The sequence below is a fragment of the Symphalangus syndactylus genome, chromosome 13, assembly GCF_028878055.3.
Source record: "Symphalangus syndactylus isolate Jambi chromosome 13, NHGRI_mSymSyn1-v2.1_pri, whole genome shotgun sequence".
Classification (NCBI taxonomy): domain Eukaryota; kingdom Metazoa; phylum Chordata; class Mammalia; order Primates; family Hylobatidae; genus Symphalangus; species Symphalangus syndactylus.
The window spans coordinates 115,399,210-115,421,673 of NC_072435.2; the positions used below are offsets into that span (position 1 = coordinate 115,399,210).

The 22,464-nt window shown below is 43.7% G+C and overlaps 1 protein-coding gene across 17 annotated transcripts in view; it reads right to left on the minus strand.

Annotated features, from left to right (window-relative positions):
* The window catches only part of CIT (citron rho-interacting serine/threonine kinase), a 191,867-nt gene that overhangs the window by 26,005 nt on the left and 143,398 nt on the right, over positions 1–22,464 (minus strand). For 9 of the 17 annotated variants that reach the window (XM_055239770.2, XM_055239767.2, XM_055239764.2 and 6 more), the window contains 12 exons: positions 22,243–22,436; positions 18,565–18,700; positions 16,571–16,675; positions 9,386–9,526; positions 8,530–8,637; positions 6,746–6,908; positions 6,292–6,456; positions 2,284–2,421; positions 1,559–1,739; positions 1,293–1,384; positions 672–776; positions 256–425 (listed from right to left, as the gene is read on the minus strand). In XM_055239770.2, coding sequence (XP_055095745.1) covers positions 256–425; positions 672–776; positions 1,293–1,384; positions 1,559–1,739; positions 2,284–2,421; positions 6,292–6,456; positions 6,746–6,908; positions 8,530–8,637; positions 9,386–9,526; positions 16,571–16,675; positions 18,565–18,700; positions 22,243–22,436 — 1,698 coding nt within the window. The remainder of the gene's footprint in view (positions 1–255; positions 426–671; positions 777–1,292; positions 1,385–1,558; positions 1,740–2,283; positions 2,422–6,291; positions 6,457–6,745; positions 6,909–8,529; positions 8,638–9,385; positions 9,527–16,570; positions 16,676–18,564; positions 18,701–22,242; positions 22,437–22,464) is intronic. The other 8 variants (XM_063614616.1, XM_063614612.1, XM_055239768.2 and 5 more) reach the window with 1 other exon arrangement.

The following is a 22,464-nucleotide window of genomic DNA, read 5'->3' on the forward strand; positions in this document are numbered from 1 at the left end:
CTGGGACCACAGGCATGAGCCACCGCATCCCTGATTCCCACATTCTAAATGGCTCATGATGCCACACAAGCTACCTTGGTGCTTGTGCCTTCATCACCACCAGACTCCTGGCCACGACACAGTCTAGAGCCATCAGCCCTCAGAGAGAGAGCCCGAGGGGAATCAAGATGGCCAATGGGATTCTCGCCGTTAACACCAGTTACCAAGTCAGCCCCCTCTACAAAGACAACCTCCAGGGCCCGTTTTCATACTCACAGCATCAGCTTCTGCTTTTTCCCTAGAAACTCTCCCACCTGCGACAACTGATTCTAAGGCGGTGACCCAGCGCTGTTTGTCAGGGAAGCTGGGAGCTAGCAAGTAGAGGGTTCTCCCGGGCCAGCAGGTGGTGTGAGGGTGAGATTCCATCTTCAGTATGTATGGGACATCTAGGAGATTTCACAGAGAGCACAAGATTGGGTGTGGATTTCCCTCGTTCCCACTGGGAGGGACGGGCCTGAGAGATCAAAGAATGCCCACCAAACCACGCAAATCCCAGTTACCGCCAAGGCGGGGAGTGGAGGAAGACGGGCCTCCTTTGCAGAGCCAATCTTCCCTGTACCACCCCTTCTGTCCCTGCTGATTGGCCAAGCCCGGCCCACCTCCAGGGCGGGGCTCCTCCGGCTCCTCCTCACCTGCTTTGGCCGTATTTGCGAGTTCGGAAGCACCAACGGCACCATGAATAGATACATCCCCGTCGGGAAGGCACAGCTCAAATTCTTCCACCGGCCTCTGTCCAGCTTGGTGCAAAGAGGAAGGGCAGAAAGAAAAACAAAAGAACAGGAACAAGAACAAGGGGAGAAGAGAGGAGAAGAGAGAACGAGAGAGACAGCAAGGGAGAGAGAGACAGGGTACGTGTGTAAAGAGAGGCGCACGAGAACAAGGAAGGGACAGAGGTGTGCAGAGAAGGCAGAGAGGGAAGATAAAAAAAAATAAATGTGTCAGATGAGTAGCACAGTCAAATTTCTGATGACGATGCGGATTTATGGGTTAGTTGACTGAGGCAGAAGTTCTCGGAAGGTGTATTAGCAGGTGGAATCTTCAGGGCAGCGCCCTGCGGGTTCTTCAGGGGGGAGACCTATAGATGTGAGTATCGCACCAATAACCTTTAGAGAAGTCATTTGGTTTGTAAGTTTCAAAAATGGAAAAGCGTAGAAGGCTTGCAAGGCAGTCCAAAAAACAAAGCCTTCGCGCCAGCACTGGGGAGACCTGGGTTAGCCACGTGCAACGACCTTCCCCCCGAATTATTAATTTACCTTCTCTGGCTTCATTGTCATAAATAAGGACTTTTGATCCCTCCAGGACAATGTACTTCCTGTCCCAGCCTTGCTGTCCTCGTTTGTTATTCCTGGGGAAAGAAAGATGGAAAAGAAAAATGTCTGAACTCAGAAGAAACATCAGGCTGGAGGATAGGATGAGGGGGTGGCAGAGTTCCTAGAAAAGACACTTCTCTAAAAAACATCAGGGACAGAAGTGGCTTGTGTCAGCACCTGCTCCAGCCCAAGCCACCTTGCCACGGTACCTGGGCACCTTCATCCACCCTTCCAGGTGCAAGCTGCTGCTGGGCTCCTTGGTCTGGAGACCTGGGGAGTTCATTTTGTCACGGCAGAAGGCCTCAGTGAAGTGTGTGGCGTATTCAGCAGGCAAGCCGCAGGTGGCTGGCAAGCACGTGGAGCACTTGGGGTGACACATCACCTGACATTCTAGGGAAGAACAGTGAGCAACCTGAGGGCATGCTCAGCCAACCCCGGACCCTTCCCTTCCTCTGCCAGCCAACTCCTGGGCTTCTCTACCCCAGCCAGGCCCAGAGAGTCTGGCCCTGACTTGCAGGTAGTCTCCTGAGCTTCCCCTGGTGCCAGGCCCCTGCAGAAAGGGAAAACAAAAGTGCCAAGTGCTCTTGACCCAGTTTTCCAGGCTTCAATCCAGGCCACCCACAAACAGGTGTGTAAAGAACACGTTTGCATGTTTCAGTTGGAGTCAGCGGAAAGGGAGAGACCAGCCTGACAAAAAGGGGCTGGAAATTAGCAAAGCCTAAGGTACTTTGAGCAGCAGGCTGGAGTCATGAGCTGCAGACATATATAAACTCACAGCTTCAACAGGGGAAAAATAGCATCCTCCTACTGAAATAAGAAGCTCGAAAATGAATGCACTATATGATGAGTTAGAAAAAAATTACCTCCACCTGACAGACTTTTTTAGCTGGAAATGCACAGGTGCCCAGCACAGATGCACAACTACTGATCTTACCGAGACATTTGGATGCCTGGCGTCCAAAGTGCACGGTATCCAGACACACAGCACACTTTGTGGCTCGCATGTTCAGTCCTACGTTGAATCGGTGAGGAATATTGTGGTGCATGCGTTCCTTAAGACGCCGACTAAATTCTGGAGGAAAATGTTTTAAAAAATCATTAGAGTACTGCAAACGATCCCATCAGGAAAGTGAAAAGACAACCCACAGAAAGGGAAAAAATACTTGCAAATCAAATCTCTGATAAGGGACTCGTATCTAGAATATATAAAGAACTCTCACAACTCAATAATAAAAAGACAACCCAATTTTAAAATGGGCCAAGAATTTAAACAGACACCTCCCCGAAGAGGAAAAATGGCCAACGAGCACATGAAAAGATGCTCAACATTATTAGTCATTAGAGAGATGCGAATCAAAACCCCAAGTAGACACCACTTCACAACCACTAGGATGTCTACAGTCTAAAAAAAGGCAGATAAGTGTTGATGAGGATGTGGAGAAACTGGAACCCTCACACATTCCTGGTGAGAATGTAAAAATGGTGCAGCCACTTTGGAACTCAGTCTGGTAGTTGCGTAAAAGGTTAAACATAGTTACCCCACGACCCAGCAATTCCACTCCTAGCTATATACCCAAGGGGACTGAAAACATATGTACCCACAAAAACCTGTACATAAATGTTCACAGCAGCATAATTTATGACAGCTAAAAAGTGGAAACAACACAAATGTCCATCAATGGTGATATGGTTTGGCTGCGTCCCCACCCAAATCTCATCTTGAATTGCAGCTGCCATAATTCCCATGTGTTGTGAGGGACCTGGTGGGACATAACTGAATCATGTGGGCGGTTTCCCCCATACTGTTCTTGTGGTAGTGAATAAGATCTGATAGTTTTATAAGGGGAAACCCCTCTCGCTTGGTTCTTATTCTCTTTTGTCACCACCACATGAGACATGCCTTTTGCCTTCCACCATGATTGTGAGGCCTCCCCAGCCACATGGAACTATGAGTCTATTACACCTCTTTTTCTTTATAAATTACCCAGTCTTGGGTATGTCTTTATCAGCAGTGTGAAAATGGACTAATGAAAATGGATTAATGGATAATCGGATGTGCCATCTACACAATGCAGTATTATTCAGCCATGAAAGGAATGAAGTTCTGATACATGCTATAACATGGGTGAACCTTGAAAACATTACATGAAAGAAGCCAGACACAAAAGGCCACACGCAGTATGATTCATCTATATGAAATGTCTAAGAGAATCAGATCGACAGAGACAGAAAGTAGATTGGTGGTTGCCAAGAGGAACATTAGTGGAAGGAGAATGGGGGAGACTGATAATGTGTACGGAGTATTTTTTGGGTTGGGGGGTGCCAAAATTGTTCAAAAATTAGAATGTGATGAGGGTTACACGATCCTGTAAACTTACTGAAAAAGACTGAATTGTACATTTTTAATGAGTGAATTGTACGGTATGCCAATTACATCTCAATAAAACTGTTAAAACCATTAGAACAGGTTAGTTACAGATTTTGAAACTATTAACACTAACAGATGCATCTAGATTTATAAGACTCAACTTAAAATCTCCATTATCCAGTGATTAGGAATCAGGTTTTAAGAACATGTTACTGGTAGGAGACTGACTGCCTATATGGTAGGCTCTCCTTACAACACCACCCCCCTTCCTTTCTTGGAAAGATGCGAGGAATAAATAACAGGAATGCACTTTGAAACTGTTTGGTGCAGTATACACGAAGGAGCAATATACTGTAGTATTATCACTATTCAGGGAAGTTTCAGTGGACACCACAGCCAGAAGCAATGCTTTCCTCTATCTTGTCATCACCATTTTAATGACTTTAAGAGTAAAGCTCTTTGGCTGGGCACAGTGGCTCAAACCTGTAATGCCAGCACTTTGGGAGGCCAAGGCAAGTAGATCGATTGAGGTCAGGAGTTCAAGACCAGCCTGGCCGACATGGTGAAACCCTGACTCTACTAAAAACACAAAAATATTAGCCGGGTATGGTGGCGCATGCCTATAATCCCAGCTACTCAGGAGGCTGAGGCATGAGAATCGCTTGAGCCTGGGAGGCAGAGGACAGAGCGAGACTGTCTCAAAAAAAAAAAAAAGTAAAGCTCTTTGATTCAAGGAGTTATATAAACACAGGAGGAAGAAAATGACTTCAGGCTAAAGAAAAACAACAGCAACAAGAAAACACCATCTGGTTTACAACCAAAACAAGTTTGATTACAATGCCATGATGCTAAACCACAGCTCTACCCTAGTGTTCCTAAGACATTCCAAACAGCTTCCTTGGCCTTTTCTTAAGTCCTTTTAATCTCTAGGTAAACGGAGTACATTTGAGACCAGAAAGAAAACTCCTCACACTGTTGGTAGAAATATACATTGGCACAAACTACCAACACTCAAAATGTACATGACCTTTAACCCAGTGATTCATTTCCCACAAATTTCTCCAGGCACAACACCCACAGAGGCATAAGATGTCCTCTGCAAGGTGTTTACAGTAACAGGGGATTGGAAACAACCTAAATGGCCATCAACAGGAGCCTGGCTTAACAGGTGAACTGCATGCTCACACCACAGAATACTGTGTGGTTCTCTGAAAGAATGGGTTAGGTCCTTATGTACTAATGTCAAACCTCTAAGATACCACTTTAATGAAATGAAGGTGTCTTGCAGTGTATACTATAGTGTGCTATGATATTTATAAGAGAAAAAAGGCCTGAGAGATGTGCTTATTTTTTCTTGTTTTTGTTTTTGAGACAGGGTTTCAGTCTTGTTGCCCAGACTGGAGTGCAATAGCTTGATCTCGACTCACTGCAACCTCTACCTCCCAGGTTCAAGCAGTTCTCCTGCCTCAGCCTCCCAGGTAACTGGGATTACAGGCATGTGCCACCACGCCCGGCTAATTTTGTATTCTTAGTAGAGACAGGGTTTCTCCATGTTGGTCAGTCTGGTCTCAAACTCCCGACCTCAGGTGATCCGCCCACCTCAGCCTCCCAAAGTGCTGGGATTACAGGCGTGAGCCACCACTATAATATTTATAAAAGAAAAAAAGGCCTGAAAGAGAGATGTGCTTATTTTTTCATATTCTTTTTTCTTTTCTTTTTTTTTTTTTTTTTTTTTTTGAGATGGAGTCTCACTTTATCACCCAGGCTGGAGTGCAGTGGGGTGATCTCGGCGCACTGCAACCTCCACCTCCTGGATTCAAATGATTCTACTGCCTTAGCCTCCCAAGTAGCTGGGACTTCAGGAGCATGCTACCACACCCAGCTAATTTTTGTATTTTTAGTAGAAACAAGGTTTCACCATGTTGGCCAGGCTAGTCTCAAACTCCTGACCTCAGGTGATCCACCTGCCTCAGCGTCCCAAAGTGCTGGGATTACTGGCATGAGCCATCACACCCAGCCTATTTTCTCATATTCTTTAAATATAATCACACAATGTAAGATACATGAATGATATAGACACGTGGTCACATACATGAACCAACACTGGAAGGATATAATGGCTGAAAGCAATGGTTGACTCTGGTAAGGGATCTAAGGATGGGGAGCCAGGAGACTGACTTTTTTTTTTTTTTTTTTTTTTTGAGATGGAGTTTCACTCTTGTTGCCCAGGCTGGAGTGCAATGGCGCGATCTTGGCTCACCGCAACCTCTGCCTCCCAGGTTCAAGCGATTCTCCTGCCTCAGCCTCCCGAGTAGCTGGGATTACTACCCAGCTAATTTTGCATTTTTAGTAGAGAAGGGGCTTCTCCATGTTGATCAGGCTGGTCTTGAACTCCCAACCTCAGGTTATCTGCCCACCTCGGCCTCCCAAAGTGCTGGGATTACAGGTGCGAGCCACCATGCCCGGCCAAGACTGACTTCCTAATCTTTATCCCCCAGTATTACTTGTAATTTTTACCATATGCCTGCATGTCTTAGTCGACTGAAAAGAAATTTCCATACAACTCCAACGTACCCTCTGGAGTTGAAGACTCCTTTCTGCGGCTGGATGGCGGGGCCAGCAGGCTCATGGCACTGGGCTGGTGCTCTGGCGACCGCACGATGGCAGACATGGCGATCTGCTGCCTCGCGGTGGCTGGCGTGGATGGGTGTGCGTGGTCCGTCGCTTTGCGGTGGGCAGCTGCAGAGAGACCAGGACAATGCCTTTTGGTTAGCTGGGTCGCCTAGAGGACCAAACTAAGCGGACTGTCCCTGGGCTGTCTTTCAAGGACCCAAGACCAAAAGAATATGCATCACATCAACTTGGCAACGCACAGGGGCCATACGTTTTTCAGACACGGGATGTCTGGTCTGAAAGCGTATGGGCCATAAACAAAGACACTGAGCTAGTTAGTCTTGGCTGATCTCACTGAGATCAATCCTTTGCCTTTTCCACAGCCTTGAGCACTTTGGAGAGAGTGAGCCCCTACCTTCCTCCCGGGCGGACCGGAGCTCGATGCGGGTCTTCTGAAGGGCTTCCTCTAGCTCTGCACAGCGAGCTTTCTCCTTCTCCAGGGCCAGCTTCAGCTCATTGTACTGCAGAGGAACCTGTGTGGGCAAAGCAGGGTCCTCTTTCCGTCGACTAAATAAACCCTAGCAATGGAAACAGAGATATCTCCTAACTCCTGGAAACTGGCACTTGAAACTAGCTAAAGGAAATCTGACTCGGGAGGAGCAAACCACAAAAGCCAGGAGCATACTCACTGTAAGTGTATTTAGTAAAAATGGCATGTGAAGGGGGGGAAGGGTAGGCTGAGCCACAGCCCGTTCCAGCCAGCTGAAAAAAATAGGGGTGCGGAAGTTTTCACCAAGAGGATTAAAGATGCTTGAATGGCCACCACCTCTTCCTCTAGCATTGCCAAGACAGGAGAGTCATGTCCTGAGTCTTTCCCATTCAAAAAATGGAATCAGGAGAGTATGGAGTATGGAGTCAGGAGAGATGGTTCAGAGGTCACTCTTGCCTTGGAATATGTCTCATGATGCTCAGTTACAAGACACAGAGATGAGTGTTTTGTAAAAGGAAGCAAAATTTTAAAAGGAATGCTAAAATGAGGTCAAAACAAGGGGCTTACTCAAAAAAAAAGCAAATGAAAATATTTACTATACATGGAAAAAAAGGAAAACGGAATAATGCAACTTAAAAAAAAAAGTTAACTAAAAAAAATAACAAATGGAAACACCCTAACTAAATCAAGTGACATAACCAGATAACAGTTCACTGCTAAAATAAAAAAGATTAAATATCATAAGCATAACAACCATATATAGTCACGCAGCATGCAAGAAAATCCTTCCCGTGCAGCCAACGTCTAGTGGGAGGCGGCCTCTGAATGTTGTGCTCATCCCCTTACAGCGAAGATGGCACCGGAAATATTGAGGCAACTGTCGACTTCAGCCCTCCACTCCTTCCTCCTAGGTATTCTAAGTCATCAAGGCCTCTCCTGCAAAATCACTGCCACTGCCGCTATGGTATGCTTCTGCATTTGGAAGGAAACTGCAAGCTTCTTCAAGACTTTTCTGGAACTGAGAACACCTGGCCAAACCTAGTATGAAGGCTTTAGTGGTTTGGGAAAGCATGTATAGATCAGGCTTACGAAAAACAATCTTCTCATGTGCAATATGTATAACCCTGCCCCTAGTTTGTAATTTGTTTCCTGCAATCTAAAAGGGATGTTCAGTACTTGGCAGAGGGGAGAAGTGTCCAGTCAGACACTTCAGGCAGGTCACCCCAGCTCCCTGAGTTCTAGTCTCTTTGTGAGCCAATCAAAAGGACTGGACTAGATCACCGTTAAAGTCCTTTCTGGAGTATGGTACGAGAGACCTGAACTGCTGAAGCCCCATACTTGTGACTTGCTAACTCCCTCTAGAGCCATGTATGCATGACTTAGGTATAAATCTTTCTCTCTGCATACACCCCCTCTGCCCCAGCTGCTATGTGTGTGGGCTGGGGAGGGATTACTTCTTTAACAGAGAAACATACTACGATTTGAATGGTCATAAACAAAAAATAGTTTGTTAGACTTGATCACTGATATCTTTCAGTAAGACCTATTATAATTATCTCAAAATCTATTTTTCAACCCAAAATAAAACAAAAAAAAAGTGTACTTTGTTTTCTTCTGTGTTCCTATGATTATATATCACAATGGTGTCCACTGAGCCATGAATGATGAATGAAACTGACAATTCCCACCTTTCAAACACTTTGACTCACCTTTTTCTTTTTAGCAGGTTGGTCCATTTTGGCTTGCAGAAAATCAATGAGTTTGGTTTGTTGAGAAATAGTGCCTTCCATTTTCACCTTTTCATGAGAATAGAGAACCTAAAATTCAAGAAAACAAACTAACCTCAAACCCAGACAGAAGTATAATTTTAAAGTTGATACTTTAAGAAACTAAAAAGTGAAGTTGTTAGGATACTAACATATGAAAATCCAACACAAACAGTACTGAGTATTTATTTAGTCCCAATTTTACTGCAAAAGGAAAAAAGATGTATTTATAGACATATATGTGAAAAAGTAAAAATAGCAACAGGTTCCTTGTAGGTCATGGTCACTATAGAAATCTTCCAACTTCTCTGAATGTTTGAAATCTTTGAAAATAAAATCTTGGGGAAAATACACACAATATGCAGCACAAAGATACTGACCATTTTACCAGATGACTGTACCATCGTGCTTTGCCTCTGCAGACCACTTTATTTATTTATTTATTTATTTATTTATTTATTTATTTATTTTCTTGAGACAGAGTCTTGCTCTGTTGCCCAGGCTGGAGTGCAATGGCGTGATTTGAGCCCACTGCAACCTCCACCTCCCGGGTTTCAAGCCATTCTCCTTCCTCAGTCTCCCGAGTAGCTGGGACTACAGGCACCTGCCACCACGCCAGGCTAATTTTTGTATTTTTAGTAGAGATGGGGTTTCACCATGTTGGCCAGGCTGGTCTCGAACTCCTGACCTCAAGTGATCTGCCCACCTCAGCCTCCCAAAGTGCTGGGATTACAGGCATGAGCCACTGCGCCCAGCCGTGCAGACCATTTTTAAGCAGATTCTCTCTGCCAGTCCTCACCTGAATGTTTTCCAGCTGATACTCCAGGTCACTTCTTTCTGTCTTCAGCAGATCAGCCCGATCTAGAGCTTCTTGTAGTCCTTGAGTCAGACGGAAAATGTGATTTTTCTGCAGGTCCATCTGCTGCTGTAATTTGGCTTGCTAGTGGGGAGAAGGGCCAGGGAAATGCTTGATACTGCACACAATACAATTTGTTCCCCTGCTGTTCCTATTTCAAACTAATTTCAGGCATGGCACCAGAAGTACAGCTTTTGAAATCATCTCAATTCAGAATTACCAATTGTCATCTATTCCAAAAGGATGCAAGCACAGTTAAAATGAATTTGCACAGAAACCTCTGCTGGCCAACAAGTCCCAGGATCTCTACCGTCGCAGGAAGTCCAGGCTGCAGGGATGGCCTTCCCAGACAGAGTTCCAATTGAGGATATTTTGGTACATTAAGGTGAAGATATTTTGGATGGCATGAGCCATCCGAGTTGACATCTAAGGCAGTTCGACTCAGTGCTATAACAACTAAGTTCCAATGTGTCTTTATTTTCTGTTTTCAAGATCTTAATTGTTGCTATGAGAAATTACTCCATGCAGGCAGTGTGGGATACACAAAGAGAAATCATATCATCCCTTACTTAATAAGGGTCCCATCAGGGTGAGAGACCCCAACAAGTACATGAATAACCACAATCATGAGAGATATTTCTACAACGTTGGGGGAAAAGAAGAAGATCCCAGTTACAGTAAAGAGTGTTGGTAAAACCCAGAAAAGAAATTCAATTGAGTATATTGAAAATAGTTTTGTGCTGCAAATCTCGCTCCGATTTTTATAATGGAAGTTAGCCAGAAAATAGGACAGGCTATAAAGACGCTGGTTTTGTGGTTCTTTTTCCTAAAATGCATCCATTTCTATAAAAGCAGGAGAGAGCAGACATCCTGATGAGACAGTGCTTGATTTTATCCAAACCCTGGATTATAGCTTAACTACACTTACTATGGCCCAAATAATCTCTTCCCTGGTAGCCTGGGTCCTCTGCAGACTTAGGGACAGAGAGCTACTCAAAGCAATAAACATCACCACTGGAGATTCCAAAAGGCCTATGGCAGCCCCCAAACTCCTCCATCCCAGCAGGCCCAGAGCCACTGATAATCTGAGCATTTCTGGCCCTCTCTGTCTCTTTGCTTCTCTCTACCTCTGTTTTTCTTTCCATTTATATTCCTCACCTGCCCTTCCTCTTAACAGGTAGCTGATTCCCTAAGGCATCATGTTGCAGTAGAAAGACCTGGATGCTGGATTCTTACAGACCCTGGTTTAAATCCTGACTTTCACACTTATCATATCACTGATACCTGTTAAAGTCTGTATTTATCACCTCTCAGAGCCTCAGTTTCTTCATCTGAAAGTGGGTATACTAGCTTGCCTCACTGGATGACATATTAAACACAGTGCCCAGTATACAGTAGGTGCTTATTGAATGTTTGTCCTATCTCCTTTGTCCTTCTTTCTTCCCTCCATTCAGTTAAGGTGCTCCCTCTCATCCTCCCATCTGCCTTTCCCTAACAGTACTGCCACAAAGGAAGAGCTACCAACTAAAGATCACTTGGGGCCGGGCACAGTGGCTTACACCTGAAATCCCAGGACTCTGGGAGGCTGAGGTGGGAGGATCGCTTGAGCCCATGAGTTCGAAGTGGCAATGAGCTACGATTATGCCACTACATTCCAGCCTGGGTGACAGAGCAAGACCCTGTCTCTAAAAAAATAAAAACGAAAATTAAAAAAAAAATCATTTGGACCGTGTGCGTAATCTGGAATTTCTCAGTCAAACCACAGAGCCCCCTAAAATACAGGAAAAAAGGAAAGAAACAGCTAAGATACCCTCCTCCGCAGCATGAGTGATTTCTTCTGCAAATTACCCTCTTTAGTTTCTTCCCACTATTTTAGGACAACATTAATTACTAGGCAGAAACCAGAGAAACAAGTGCTGGGGATGAGAATCTGTTTGGTGACAGCCGAGCCCAAAATATTTTTCTAGAATAAACGCATCAACCGTCCATTAGCTTTCCAAGAAATAAGCTGGTTATTCCCTATAAAAAAAAAAAAAAAAAAAAGTAAGGGGCATTTGTACTCTATGAAATGTTTTTCAGAAGCATTTACTGCTTCCCAGAAAGAAGCAAACAGAGGTATATTCGTGGGCCAGTGTTAGACTGAAAGGGGGGTCTTAGCTGTGTGTTTAGACCTGTCCAACAATTTCACAAGGAAACCGTGAGGAAAAAAGACAGGAAACTGGGAGGAAAAAGAAAAGGCCTGGATGATAGAACAAGAGCATGAAACAACCCCAGGGGACTGGAAGAATGGATCAAGACCAACAAGAAAAACTTCAGTAGGATGGTATTTTTTAAATTGTCAGTGGAATAAATCTAGAACATAAAGATGTTTTTAAGAAAAAGCAAACTTGTGGAAGGGTAGGTAGTGATTTAACAGACCAATGGTGTCAATGATGTGATCAAAACTACCCAAAGAGCACAGGTAATTGGTAGAGGTTTAGAGCCCAGTATGGAGACGGAAAGATCTCAATGTATTCAGTGCTATTCAGACCACATGGACTTGTAAAAACTCTCTGTGGAAAGACAAATCTACCAGAAAAGAACATCCAAAGCTTGAGGGGATCTAAAATGTTTCACTTAAAAAAGAGAAGGTGGCCGAGTGCAGTGGCTCACTCTTGTAATCCCAGCATTTTGGAAGGCCAAGGCAGGAGGATCACTTGAGCCCAGGAGTTTGAGGGCAACATAGGGAGACACCGTCTCTACAAAAATACTTGAAAAAATAAAAGAGAAGGCAATTTGGAGTGGGAGAGCTATTTGGATCTCTAGTTGACTGTCATAGAGATAATAAAACTAGTTATCTCCCAGGAACGTTACAAGGACCGTAAGAGTTAATTCATGTACTCAGAGAGTCAGTCACATGGTAAGTGCTAATTAAACATTAGTTATTTTAATTATTAATCAAGTAATCTGACTATTAATCAATATTAATCTCCCATTTTGGTTGGAGATATCAGACTACTTTCTAATTTCATGTGTTTCAACGTAATAGAACCAATGGGTAAAAGTGGAAGGTTTTTAGTTCAAAATAAGAATGTTCTAAGAATGAGAGTTGCTGAAAAATGGGTTGGGATGTCCAAAGTCATTGTAAGTATTTAGGCCAAGGTTCAATGGGGCCTACCTATGAGGACTGTTGGGGAAGGGATCTTCTACCTTGGATGAGAGATGAATTTGACCAGGACTAGCAAATGGACTTTGATCACTGATATTACTTCCAGTGAACAGATAGTGGCTATAAAGTGTCATGTTGGCCAGACGCAGTGGCTCACACCTGTAATCCCAGCACTTTGGGAGGCCAAGGTGGGTGGATCACAAGGTCAAGAGATCGAGACCATCCTGGCCAACATGGTGAAACCCTGTCTCTACTAAAAATACAAAAAATTAGCCAGGCGTGGTAGCGGGCACCTATAGTCCCAGCTACTCGGGAGACTGAGGCAGAATGGCGTGAACCCGGGAGGCGGAGCTTGCAGTGAGCCGAGATCACTGCACTCCATCCTTGGTGACAGAGCGAGACTACGTCTCAAAAAAAAAAAAAAAAAAAAAGTGTCATGTTGAGAAAGCTTCTGAAGCCATTTTGGGCCCAGGAGGAAAAATGTGAAAGAAAGATCCATTAGTAAAGTTTGTCAGGAGCAAGGATAAAGGGAATAGTGCTGGAAATTCAGACTGGATGGTATAAAAATTCTTTCAATTCTGAGATTTTGATTCTGGCTCCATTTAAAAGTCTCCTTATAGGCCAGGCATGGTGGCTCATGCTATAATCCTAGCACATTGGGAGGCTGAGGTGGGCGGATCATTTGAGGCCAGGAGTTCGAGACAAGCCAGGCCAACATCGTGAAACCTCGTCTCTACCAAAAATACAAAAAAATTTAGCCAGGAGTGGTGGTGTATACCTGTAATCTCAGCTACACAGGAGGCTGAGGCAAGAGAACTGCTTGACCCTCGGAGGTGGAGGTTGCAGTGAGCCGAGATCATGCCACTGCACTCCAGCCTGGGCGACAGAGCAAGACTCCGTCTCAAAAAAAATAAAAATGAAAATAAAAAATAAAAGTCTCCGTACCTACGAAGAGGACACTTAGGTGGAAGCCTTGGGCACATATGCTTATACAGCACACACCAACCAGGAGGCCCAATCACAACGTGGACAATAAACAGCATTCTTTGTTCCAGAATGGCTTCAACTGCTGCTGAAATCTGCCTCCGGCTCAATGTCAGCCAGATGTCTGTGCTCAAAAATCTTTCTGTGGGGAACATCCTGAGAAACTGGAAATGTTCTCATGTAGGTTAGAAGTGAGAAGGAGGGAACTGAATTGGGATCCCGGCACTCTATTCCTAGAGTCGTCACTGACTCACCACATAACCTTGGACCAAAGTACTGCGCTGTCAGGGCCAACTCGCCCTCTCAGAAGGAAAATAGGACAGGCAAGAGCATCGATTATTCCTGTTCTTTCTGTTTCCAGGATGTGCCTAAAGTGGGAACACTGTCTATTCATCTCAGATAAAAGACCCTAATTCTCTATTTGACCACGAGGTACATTTAACATTTCCATTGTAGTGTTGTTCTTAAAGCCACAGGGTGAATTCCTATGTGTGTTCACCAAATAAACGTGTGTGTGTGTGTGTGTGTGTGTGTGTGTTTAGTATTAATTTTATTTTTTAAATTGTTTACAGAGGCAAAATACACATGACATAAAATTTACCATTTTAACCATTTTTAAGTGTATAGTTCAGTGGCGTTAAGTACACTGATATTATTGTGTAACCACCACCACCATCCATTTCTAGAACTTTCCCAAACTCCCACCCATATTTTTCATTTTAATTTTTAATTTTTATTTTGAGACAGGCTCTCACTCTGTCACCCAGGCTACAGTGCAGTGGTACCATCAGAGCTCAATGCAGCCTCAAACACCTGGGCTCAAGTGATCCTCCCACCTCAGCCTCCTGAGTAGCTGGGACTAGAAGTGCACACCACCACACTTGGCTAATTTTTTTTTTTTTTTTTTTTGTAGAGATGGGGTCTCACTGTGTTGCCTAGACTGGTCTCAAACTCTCGGCCTCAAGCAATCCTCACGCCTCAGCCACCCATATTTTTTAAAGTATCATTCAATAAAATATTTTATACTCACCCGCAAAAATTTCACTATACTTTTCAAACTTAACAGCATAACAATATTATTTCTATCAGCAAAGTGCCTCAGGAGCTATGGGTATCATGGGACAAAACCTCATCAGCCAGAACAGGGCATTCTGGTTAATTAAACTGTCAGGCTCACTAAGAGTTAAACAGAATACTCTTTGGAGTCCAATTTTTCATTATAAAGTGCATTTGTTCTTGCACGTCAATCCTAAAGAAGAAAGCAGAATCATCAGTGATTCAACACAAAGGGCTCTGGTTGGGGAGTGGGAGATAGTTATCAATTTAAATAGCCATTCTCAGAGTTCTGTGAAAAGGTACCAGCCATCACGTAAGGGATGGGTTTAGAAGATCGGTCTGAGCTTGTCTATTATGCTTCAAAAGCAGGGCACACATTATTTTTAACTAAATTACCCAATGTTCAAAAACCTTCATGAAATTTGGTACTCAGAATAATCTGATAAAATTCCGCCCTGTGCAGGAAGCTAATTTGCACGGATGTCCTATCGGCATGACACTTAATATACTTTGGATATTAGCTCTAAAGAACAATTTAACTCAATATTCATTTACCCATGTATTTAATAAACTTCTATTTGGCACACACTTACTATGTGCTTGACACTCTATTAAGCATCACATAGAAGGATAAAAATGACACAGACCCTCTGGCCTTCATGACATAGTCTTTTAATGTGTTAAATACCTTAAGACAAGTATTATATGACCCCCATACTCTTACTTGAAAATTCTAATTTCAAAATGTCTAATTTGGATCTGACAAATTGTCACTTTCAAAATTCCACCTGGAACGGAAAGCTAACTACTGCACGTTCTCACTTACAAGTGGGAGCTAAGCTATGAGTATGAAGGCATACAAGTGGTATAATAGACACTGCAGATTCAGAAGGGGGAAGGCGAGGAGGGGAGTGAGGGATGCAAAATTACCTATCGGGTACGATATACACTATTTGCGTGACAGGTACACGAAAAGCCCAGACTTCACCATCACACAATTCACCCATGTCACCAAAAAAACACTTGTACCCCTAAAGCTATTGAAATTAAAAAATCTTTTAAAGAAATTTGTTTACAAGTCCAGGCAGGGCATGGGGACTCATGCCTGTAACCCCAACACTTTGGGAGGCCAAGACAAGTAGATCACTTGAGCCCAAGGGTTTGAAACCAGCCAGCCTGAGCAACATGGGCAAACCCAATCTCTACAAAACAATACAAAAATTAGTCAAACATGGTGGCATATACCTGTAGTCCCAGCTACTCAGGAGGCTGAGGTGGGAGGATGACCTGAACCCAGGAAGTCAAGGCTGCAGTGAGTAGTAATTGCACCACTGCATTCTAGCCTGGGCAACAGAGCAAGACCAAAAAAAAAAAGACTCCAGAGAGAAATGAGCTACCAGCCATGAAAAGACATGGAGGAAACCTGGATGCATACGACTAAGTGAAAGCAGCTGATCTGAAAGGCTACATACTGTGTGATTCCAGATATGCAACATTCTGGAAAAGGGAAAACTATGGAGACAGCAAAAAGATCAGTGGCTGCCAGGAGTTGAGGGTGGGGAGGAATGAACAGGCAGAGTACAGAGGGTTTTTAGGGCAGTGAAACTGTCCTGTATGATACGGTAAAGGTGGATAACTGTCTTTACACATTTGAAAAAACCCATAGAACGTACAACACCAAGAGCAAACCTAATTTAAACTATGCATTTGGGGTGATGACGATGTGTCAGTGCAGGCCCATTGACTGTAACAAATGGACACTCTGGTACAGGGTGTTGATAGTTGGGGACACTGTGGGAGGAGGAGACAGGGAGTATGTGGGAACTCTCTGTGCTTTCTGCTCAATTTTGCTGTGAACCTAAAGCTGCTCCAAAAAAATAAAGCCTATTAAAAGAAAAAAAAAATCCACTTGGCCCTTCTCCCAGGTGTTTCACACTCACCTCTTCCAGAAGCCTCTGTTTGAGCTCTCGTTCAGTCTCCAGCTTCTGCTGTAAGCTTCGGGCATTCATTTCAAGCATAGCATGCTTCTTCTCCAGGTCATTGAGCTAGACATTTGGAAAGATTGGCATAATGCCACATTTAGGAATGTTAGATGCTGACAATGTTTATGAATGTCCAAGAACCTTCACGAAGAAAGAATATTGAGTTCTAAAGGTCAGAACATAAAGGTTGCTTTTTTCTAAATACAGAAGTCTATGTCACTGGTGAGTCTTCCATAGGTTATTATATGAGGATGGAAATTATTTCTAAGGGATGGCTCTTAAATATGGCCGTGACAAGTTCTAGGAGGATGACTGCTCAAGGACTTATTTACCTGACATGCTTTGGCTGAATTTAATTAAATAATCATATGCTGAATGCTTACTACCCGCATTATAGCTTTTAGGATGAAGGGATAACCAAGCTCTCAAGGATCTTATAGCAAGTCAGAAAGGCCCATAACTAGACATGTACTCAAATAATGACTGCTTTGTCAGATTAAAAGTTTGATAAGAAAGGCTTGGGAAAGAAATTCATCCCAATTAGGAGAAGATCAAGACAATAAGGTATTGCAAAGTCTGGAGCTTTAAAAGATATGAAGGACTTTGCTGCTTAACATTTTAAGAACAGTCAACTAGAAAAAAATATTTTTCACATTAAACATAAGAGGCCTCACATAGCGCTAATAAATCTAGTTTCCTCATGCTTAAAAAAAAATGGTAACCCAGTTTCAGGGAACTCAGGAGTGTTCCTGACTAGAGAGCTCTGGCCTTAAATCTAATAATTCTGCTTCTATTAATATAAGTATCTGGTAAGAAAATAATCATGGATGCCCACAAAGATTCATGTTTATCATATTATTATTTATATGCCAAAATACAGGAAGCTCAAATTTCCAATACAAGTATAATGATTAAAGTAGGTACTTCCATGCAATATATTTTTTTTAGAATCACATATTCAAAAAATATTCAACTCAGAAAAAACCTGCAGTGAAATGATTTTTAATAAAAACACGTAGAGCTGTATACATAATGAAAATCCAATTTATAAAAATACATACGTATGTCTATGTATGTGTGTGTATGCATAAACATAAGCACAGAGACTGCAAATAAATACACCAATGAAACAACAGCGATGGGTGACCCGCCATTATTTCCTTTACTTTTCTGTGGTTTCTGTATTTTCCACAATGACCCAAATAATTATTTTTCTATCATGAAATAACAAAGTTATAGAGAATATAAAATCAGATTGTTATTTTATTTTGTGTGTGTGTGTGCATGAAAAAGAGTGTCTATATATGCATCTGTGTGTTCATACATAAAATTTCTCTGATCTTCACTTTGGTGATCTGTAACACTGAAGCGCCTATTCTGTATCTCTCTCAAGATTATTAGCTAAAATCTCCAAAACATCGTTTATGACCATAAATGTAATATGGAGAGGCACATGGATGGAACACGTGTATTTCCGATGTGAAATACTGAGAACCGGCATGCATCATCAGACCCTATCATGACCCTGAACTTGGAACACGGAAAAGCTGAGCTGCCTATTACTGCAGCAATGGGATGAGCATTAGTCACTGCCACCAAGAACTTCCCAAAGATGCACAGCATTCAATCCATAAAGCCTTCTGGAAATAAGATGCCAGACAACCAGAGAGTAGAACACCCAGATCAAAATTCGAACTTCAAGGGCCTAGGCACACAGATTTTAAAAAGTCACTGGCCAACTGTGATCACTGGGTACCCACCGCACCCACCCACGCTACTGCCAACCAAAAATGTCCCATGGTAAGGCAAAACCATGGGACATTTTTAGAGTGCATGAACATATGTTTATGAAATATGTTTGCCATGGATTGCATTTGAATTTTTATCAAGCGTGCCTTTAAAAGAAGGAAACGAAAATGTTTTCCTAAAAAGCAGAAGGGGTGGGCGCTGACCTTGTCAGAAAGGCTCTCGGCCTTCAGCTTCTGCTCTTTGAGAGCCTGCTGCAGAGCGAGAATCTCGGCCTTGTGCTCCTTCACTGCCAGCTCCACCACCTGGCGAGACTCGGTGATCCGCTGATCGGCTCTCGCCCTGCCAGAAAAACACAGGTCAGCTTTTGGTAGCCCCCCAACAGCTGACCTGCGGAAAGAAGGCTGGTCCGTCTCTAATCCTGACGAGCAACTAAACACGCTGCAGGCCAGAGAGATGCCCAACCTTGACTCTTAGTTCCAAACTGTCTTCCTTTCCAACAGCTTACCAAGCAAAGATTTGACCCATGTTAGGCTTGGGTAAGGAAAAACAAAACAGGCCAGACGCGGTGGCTCACGCCTGTAATCCCAGCAGTTTGGGAGGCCAAGGTGGGTGGATTACCTGAGGTCAGGAGTTCAAGACCAGCCTGGCCAACATGGTGAAATCCTGTCTTTACTAAAAATACAAAATTAGCTGGGTGTGGTGGCGTGAGCCCCTAATCCCAGCTACTCGGGAGGCTGAGGCAGAAGAATCACTTGAACCCAGGAAGTGGAAGTTGCAGTGAGCCGAGATCACACCACTGCACTCCAGCCTGGGCGACAGAGCAAAATTCCGTCTCAAAACAAAACAAAAACAAAAACAAAAAAAAAGTTAAATGTTTTTGGGTACTCATCAAGAAACTGAAACTTGAGGCTGGGTGCGGTGGCTCACACCTGTAATCCCAACACTTTGGGAGGCTGAGGTGGGCGGATCACCTGAGGTCAAGAGTTCGAGACCAACCTGGCCAACATGGCGAAACCCCATCTCTACAAAAGATACAAAAAATTAGCCAGGCATAGTGGCGCATGCCTGTAATCCTAGCTACTCAGGAGGCTGAGGCAGGAGAATTGCTTGAACTCGGGAGGCAAAGGTTGCAGTGAGCCGAGATGGCGCCACCGCACTCCAGCCTGGGCAACAAAGCAAGACTCCATTCTCAAAAAAAAAAAAAAAAAAGAAAAAACGAAAGTGAAACTTGAACCTGATGAGTGTCTCCATAAATAATGCTAAACAATAGAAAAACCAGAAGCAAAATGGGAAAAAAAATCACTTCCCTTTCCCCATTTAGGTATCATGTTTCCTACTTCTACACTTTGGCTTATACAGTCTCCTCCACTGGCCATCCCCTCCTTTGCTACTCTGCAAACTCAAATCTTACTCAGCCTTCAAGGATAAATTCAAATGCTATGATCTCCATAAAACTATTCCCACTTTCTCTTCTCAGGAGCAACCTCACCTTGTTCTGTAACCAAAGCATAACTGTATTTCTCTCCTAAATATATATATATATATATATATTTTTTTTTTTTTGAGATGGAGTCCCACTCTGTTGCCCAGGCTAGAGTTCAGTGGCGCGATCTCAGCTCACTGCAACCTCCACCTCCAAGATTCAAGCGATTCTCCTGCCTCAGCCTCCCAAGTAGCTTAGACTACAGGCACGTGCCATCAAACCCGGCTAATTTTTATATTTTTTGTAAAGACAGGATTTCGCCATGTTGGCCAGGATGGTCTCAAACTCCTGACCTCAAGTGGTCCACCCACTTCGGCCTCCCCATCTCTCCTAAATATCTGAATCCATATCTCCTCCAGTAGACTCTTAGGCTCTTGAGGACAAAGATTAACAATTATATTTTACTCATCTCAGTATCCCATATAATACCAAAACAGAAAAAAGAAAAAAAAAAGGAAAAGAAAGGCACGATCTTCCACAATTGCCCTGAAAGCAGACATGAAATGAAAGCAGACTAATGCTAGTCTTCCTGAGAACAGTTCATAATTATACCTTCCATGTATGGTCGTGTATTTCTTGATGCTGAAGCCAGATCCTACCCCAAAAATGATCTCCGTAGGTCCCTAGAAACAGCTAGGATAGGAGCTGGACTTGAGGGTGGGAGGGAAGGGGTCTGTGGGAAAACAACCAGAACTTACAATGAGGATGGGGGAGTCTAAGGATTCAGAAGGAAGCTGGAATAGGAGACTTAAACAGCAGTCCCTCACATCAACAAATATCCTGAGTGGGGAAGCTGGGAGGATCTACAAAAAGGAACCATTTCTACCATTTCTTTTGAAATGTAAGGGTTCTCATCTTTTACCGCCAACCTTTCGGAGTTCAACTGAACTTTGCATAATCCATCTGACATATTTAGTTGAGCTTACTATGGCCAAGCAAATGTGAGAGATACCCAAGTGAGTGTGATACAGACTAATTCATTGATCGATATTTCTATGGATAGCTAATCTTGCTTAAGGAGTTCAGAGAATCACAGGAAGGTCAGTTTCAGAGGAAGGTGACATGAGCAAGTTTATGAAAAATGGATCCAATTCAGCTGCGCAGACAGGAAGTCACGGGGCACACACTAGCCCATATCGTGCATTTGTACAAACTGGAAAGCGGCACCCGTCCTTCTAGACCATTTCTTTCCATCTGTGAAATGTCATAACGTACCAATTTTGTCAGAAAGAAAACACTTTTCTGCCATGAGCTGTGTAAAACTGTCATAACAACTCTTCCAGTCTATGACATCTTTAATGTGACCAGCAACCCTTAGCGCTATGGAGTACGCAATTGTGCCACTGTGGCCCCGCAGGAAGGGAAATCTATACTAGGGGAACTGTGGAAACAAAAGGGAGAAAGCAGAGGAACGATACTGCCTGAACCGATTATTATCATTTCCTACTAAGAAAGGAAAAAAAAAAAACCAGCCAGGTGTGGTGGCTCATGCCTGTAATCCCAGCTCTCTAGGAGACCAAGGCAGGTGGATCACTTGAGGTCAGGAGTTTGAGACCAGCCTGGCCAACACGGTGAAACCCCATCTCTACTAAAAATACAAAAAAAAATCAGCCAAGCATAGTGGCGCGCACCTGTATTCCCAGCTACTTGGGAGGCTGAAGAAGGAGAACTCCTCCCACCCTGGAGGTGGAGGTTGCAGTGAACTGCGATGGTGCCACTGCACTCCAGCCTGGGTGACAGAGACTCTGTCACAGAAAAAAAAAAAAAAAAAAAAAAACACTAAACTATTCTTGTACAGCAGTGGTTCTCAACTGGGGACAATGGAGACACAGGAGATATTGGGGGCAATGCCTAGAGACATATTTGTTGTCACAACGTGGGAAAGGGGTTGTTGGTGGCATCTAGTGAGTAGAGACTAGGGATGCTGTCCTGTCCCACAATGCACAGGACAGCCCCCATAACAAAGAATGACCCAGCCTGACATGTCAATAGTGCCAAGGTTGAGGAACCCTGGGGTGGAGGGAAGACCAGGATTAAAATGACCAGGATTAAAATGGTAATTTTAAAATGGTCTTGCTATGGTCACTCTGACAAGAAACCTCATGTGAGTGTTTCTGCACAGAAAACAGAGGTATTTCCCCTGATGCCGAGGCCTCTGCATGGGGAAAACAGATACCAGTCATAGCCACAGAATCCAACTCACACTATCTACGTTTACAACTAGGGTGACCACCCTATCCTGGTTTGCCAAGAGTCTCCTGGTTTTTGGCACCAGGAGGCTTGTGACCCAGGAAACTTCTCAGTGTCAGTGGGAAGAGCTGATCACCCTGTCCACAACTCTCAGGCCGATCCTCCTGTAGTCACCTGTCATGAGCTTTCCACAAACACAAAGCCCCACCTGCTCTGTTTCTCGGTGTCCAGCATCCTCTGCAGCTCTCGAACCCGACACTCAAACTGGGATTTCTCATCACCCAGGACGCTCCTCCAGGCCTCCCACTGCCGCTCTTTTTCTAGCAGCTCATCGTTTAGGGCCTCCAAATCCATGACCTGTTCCTCCAGCATGGTGCACGTGGTCTTCAGAGCCTCCATCGTCTGCAAATCAGTACCACTGATTTGTGCC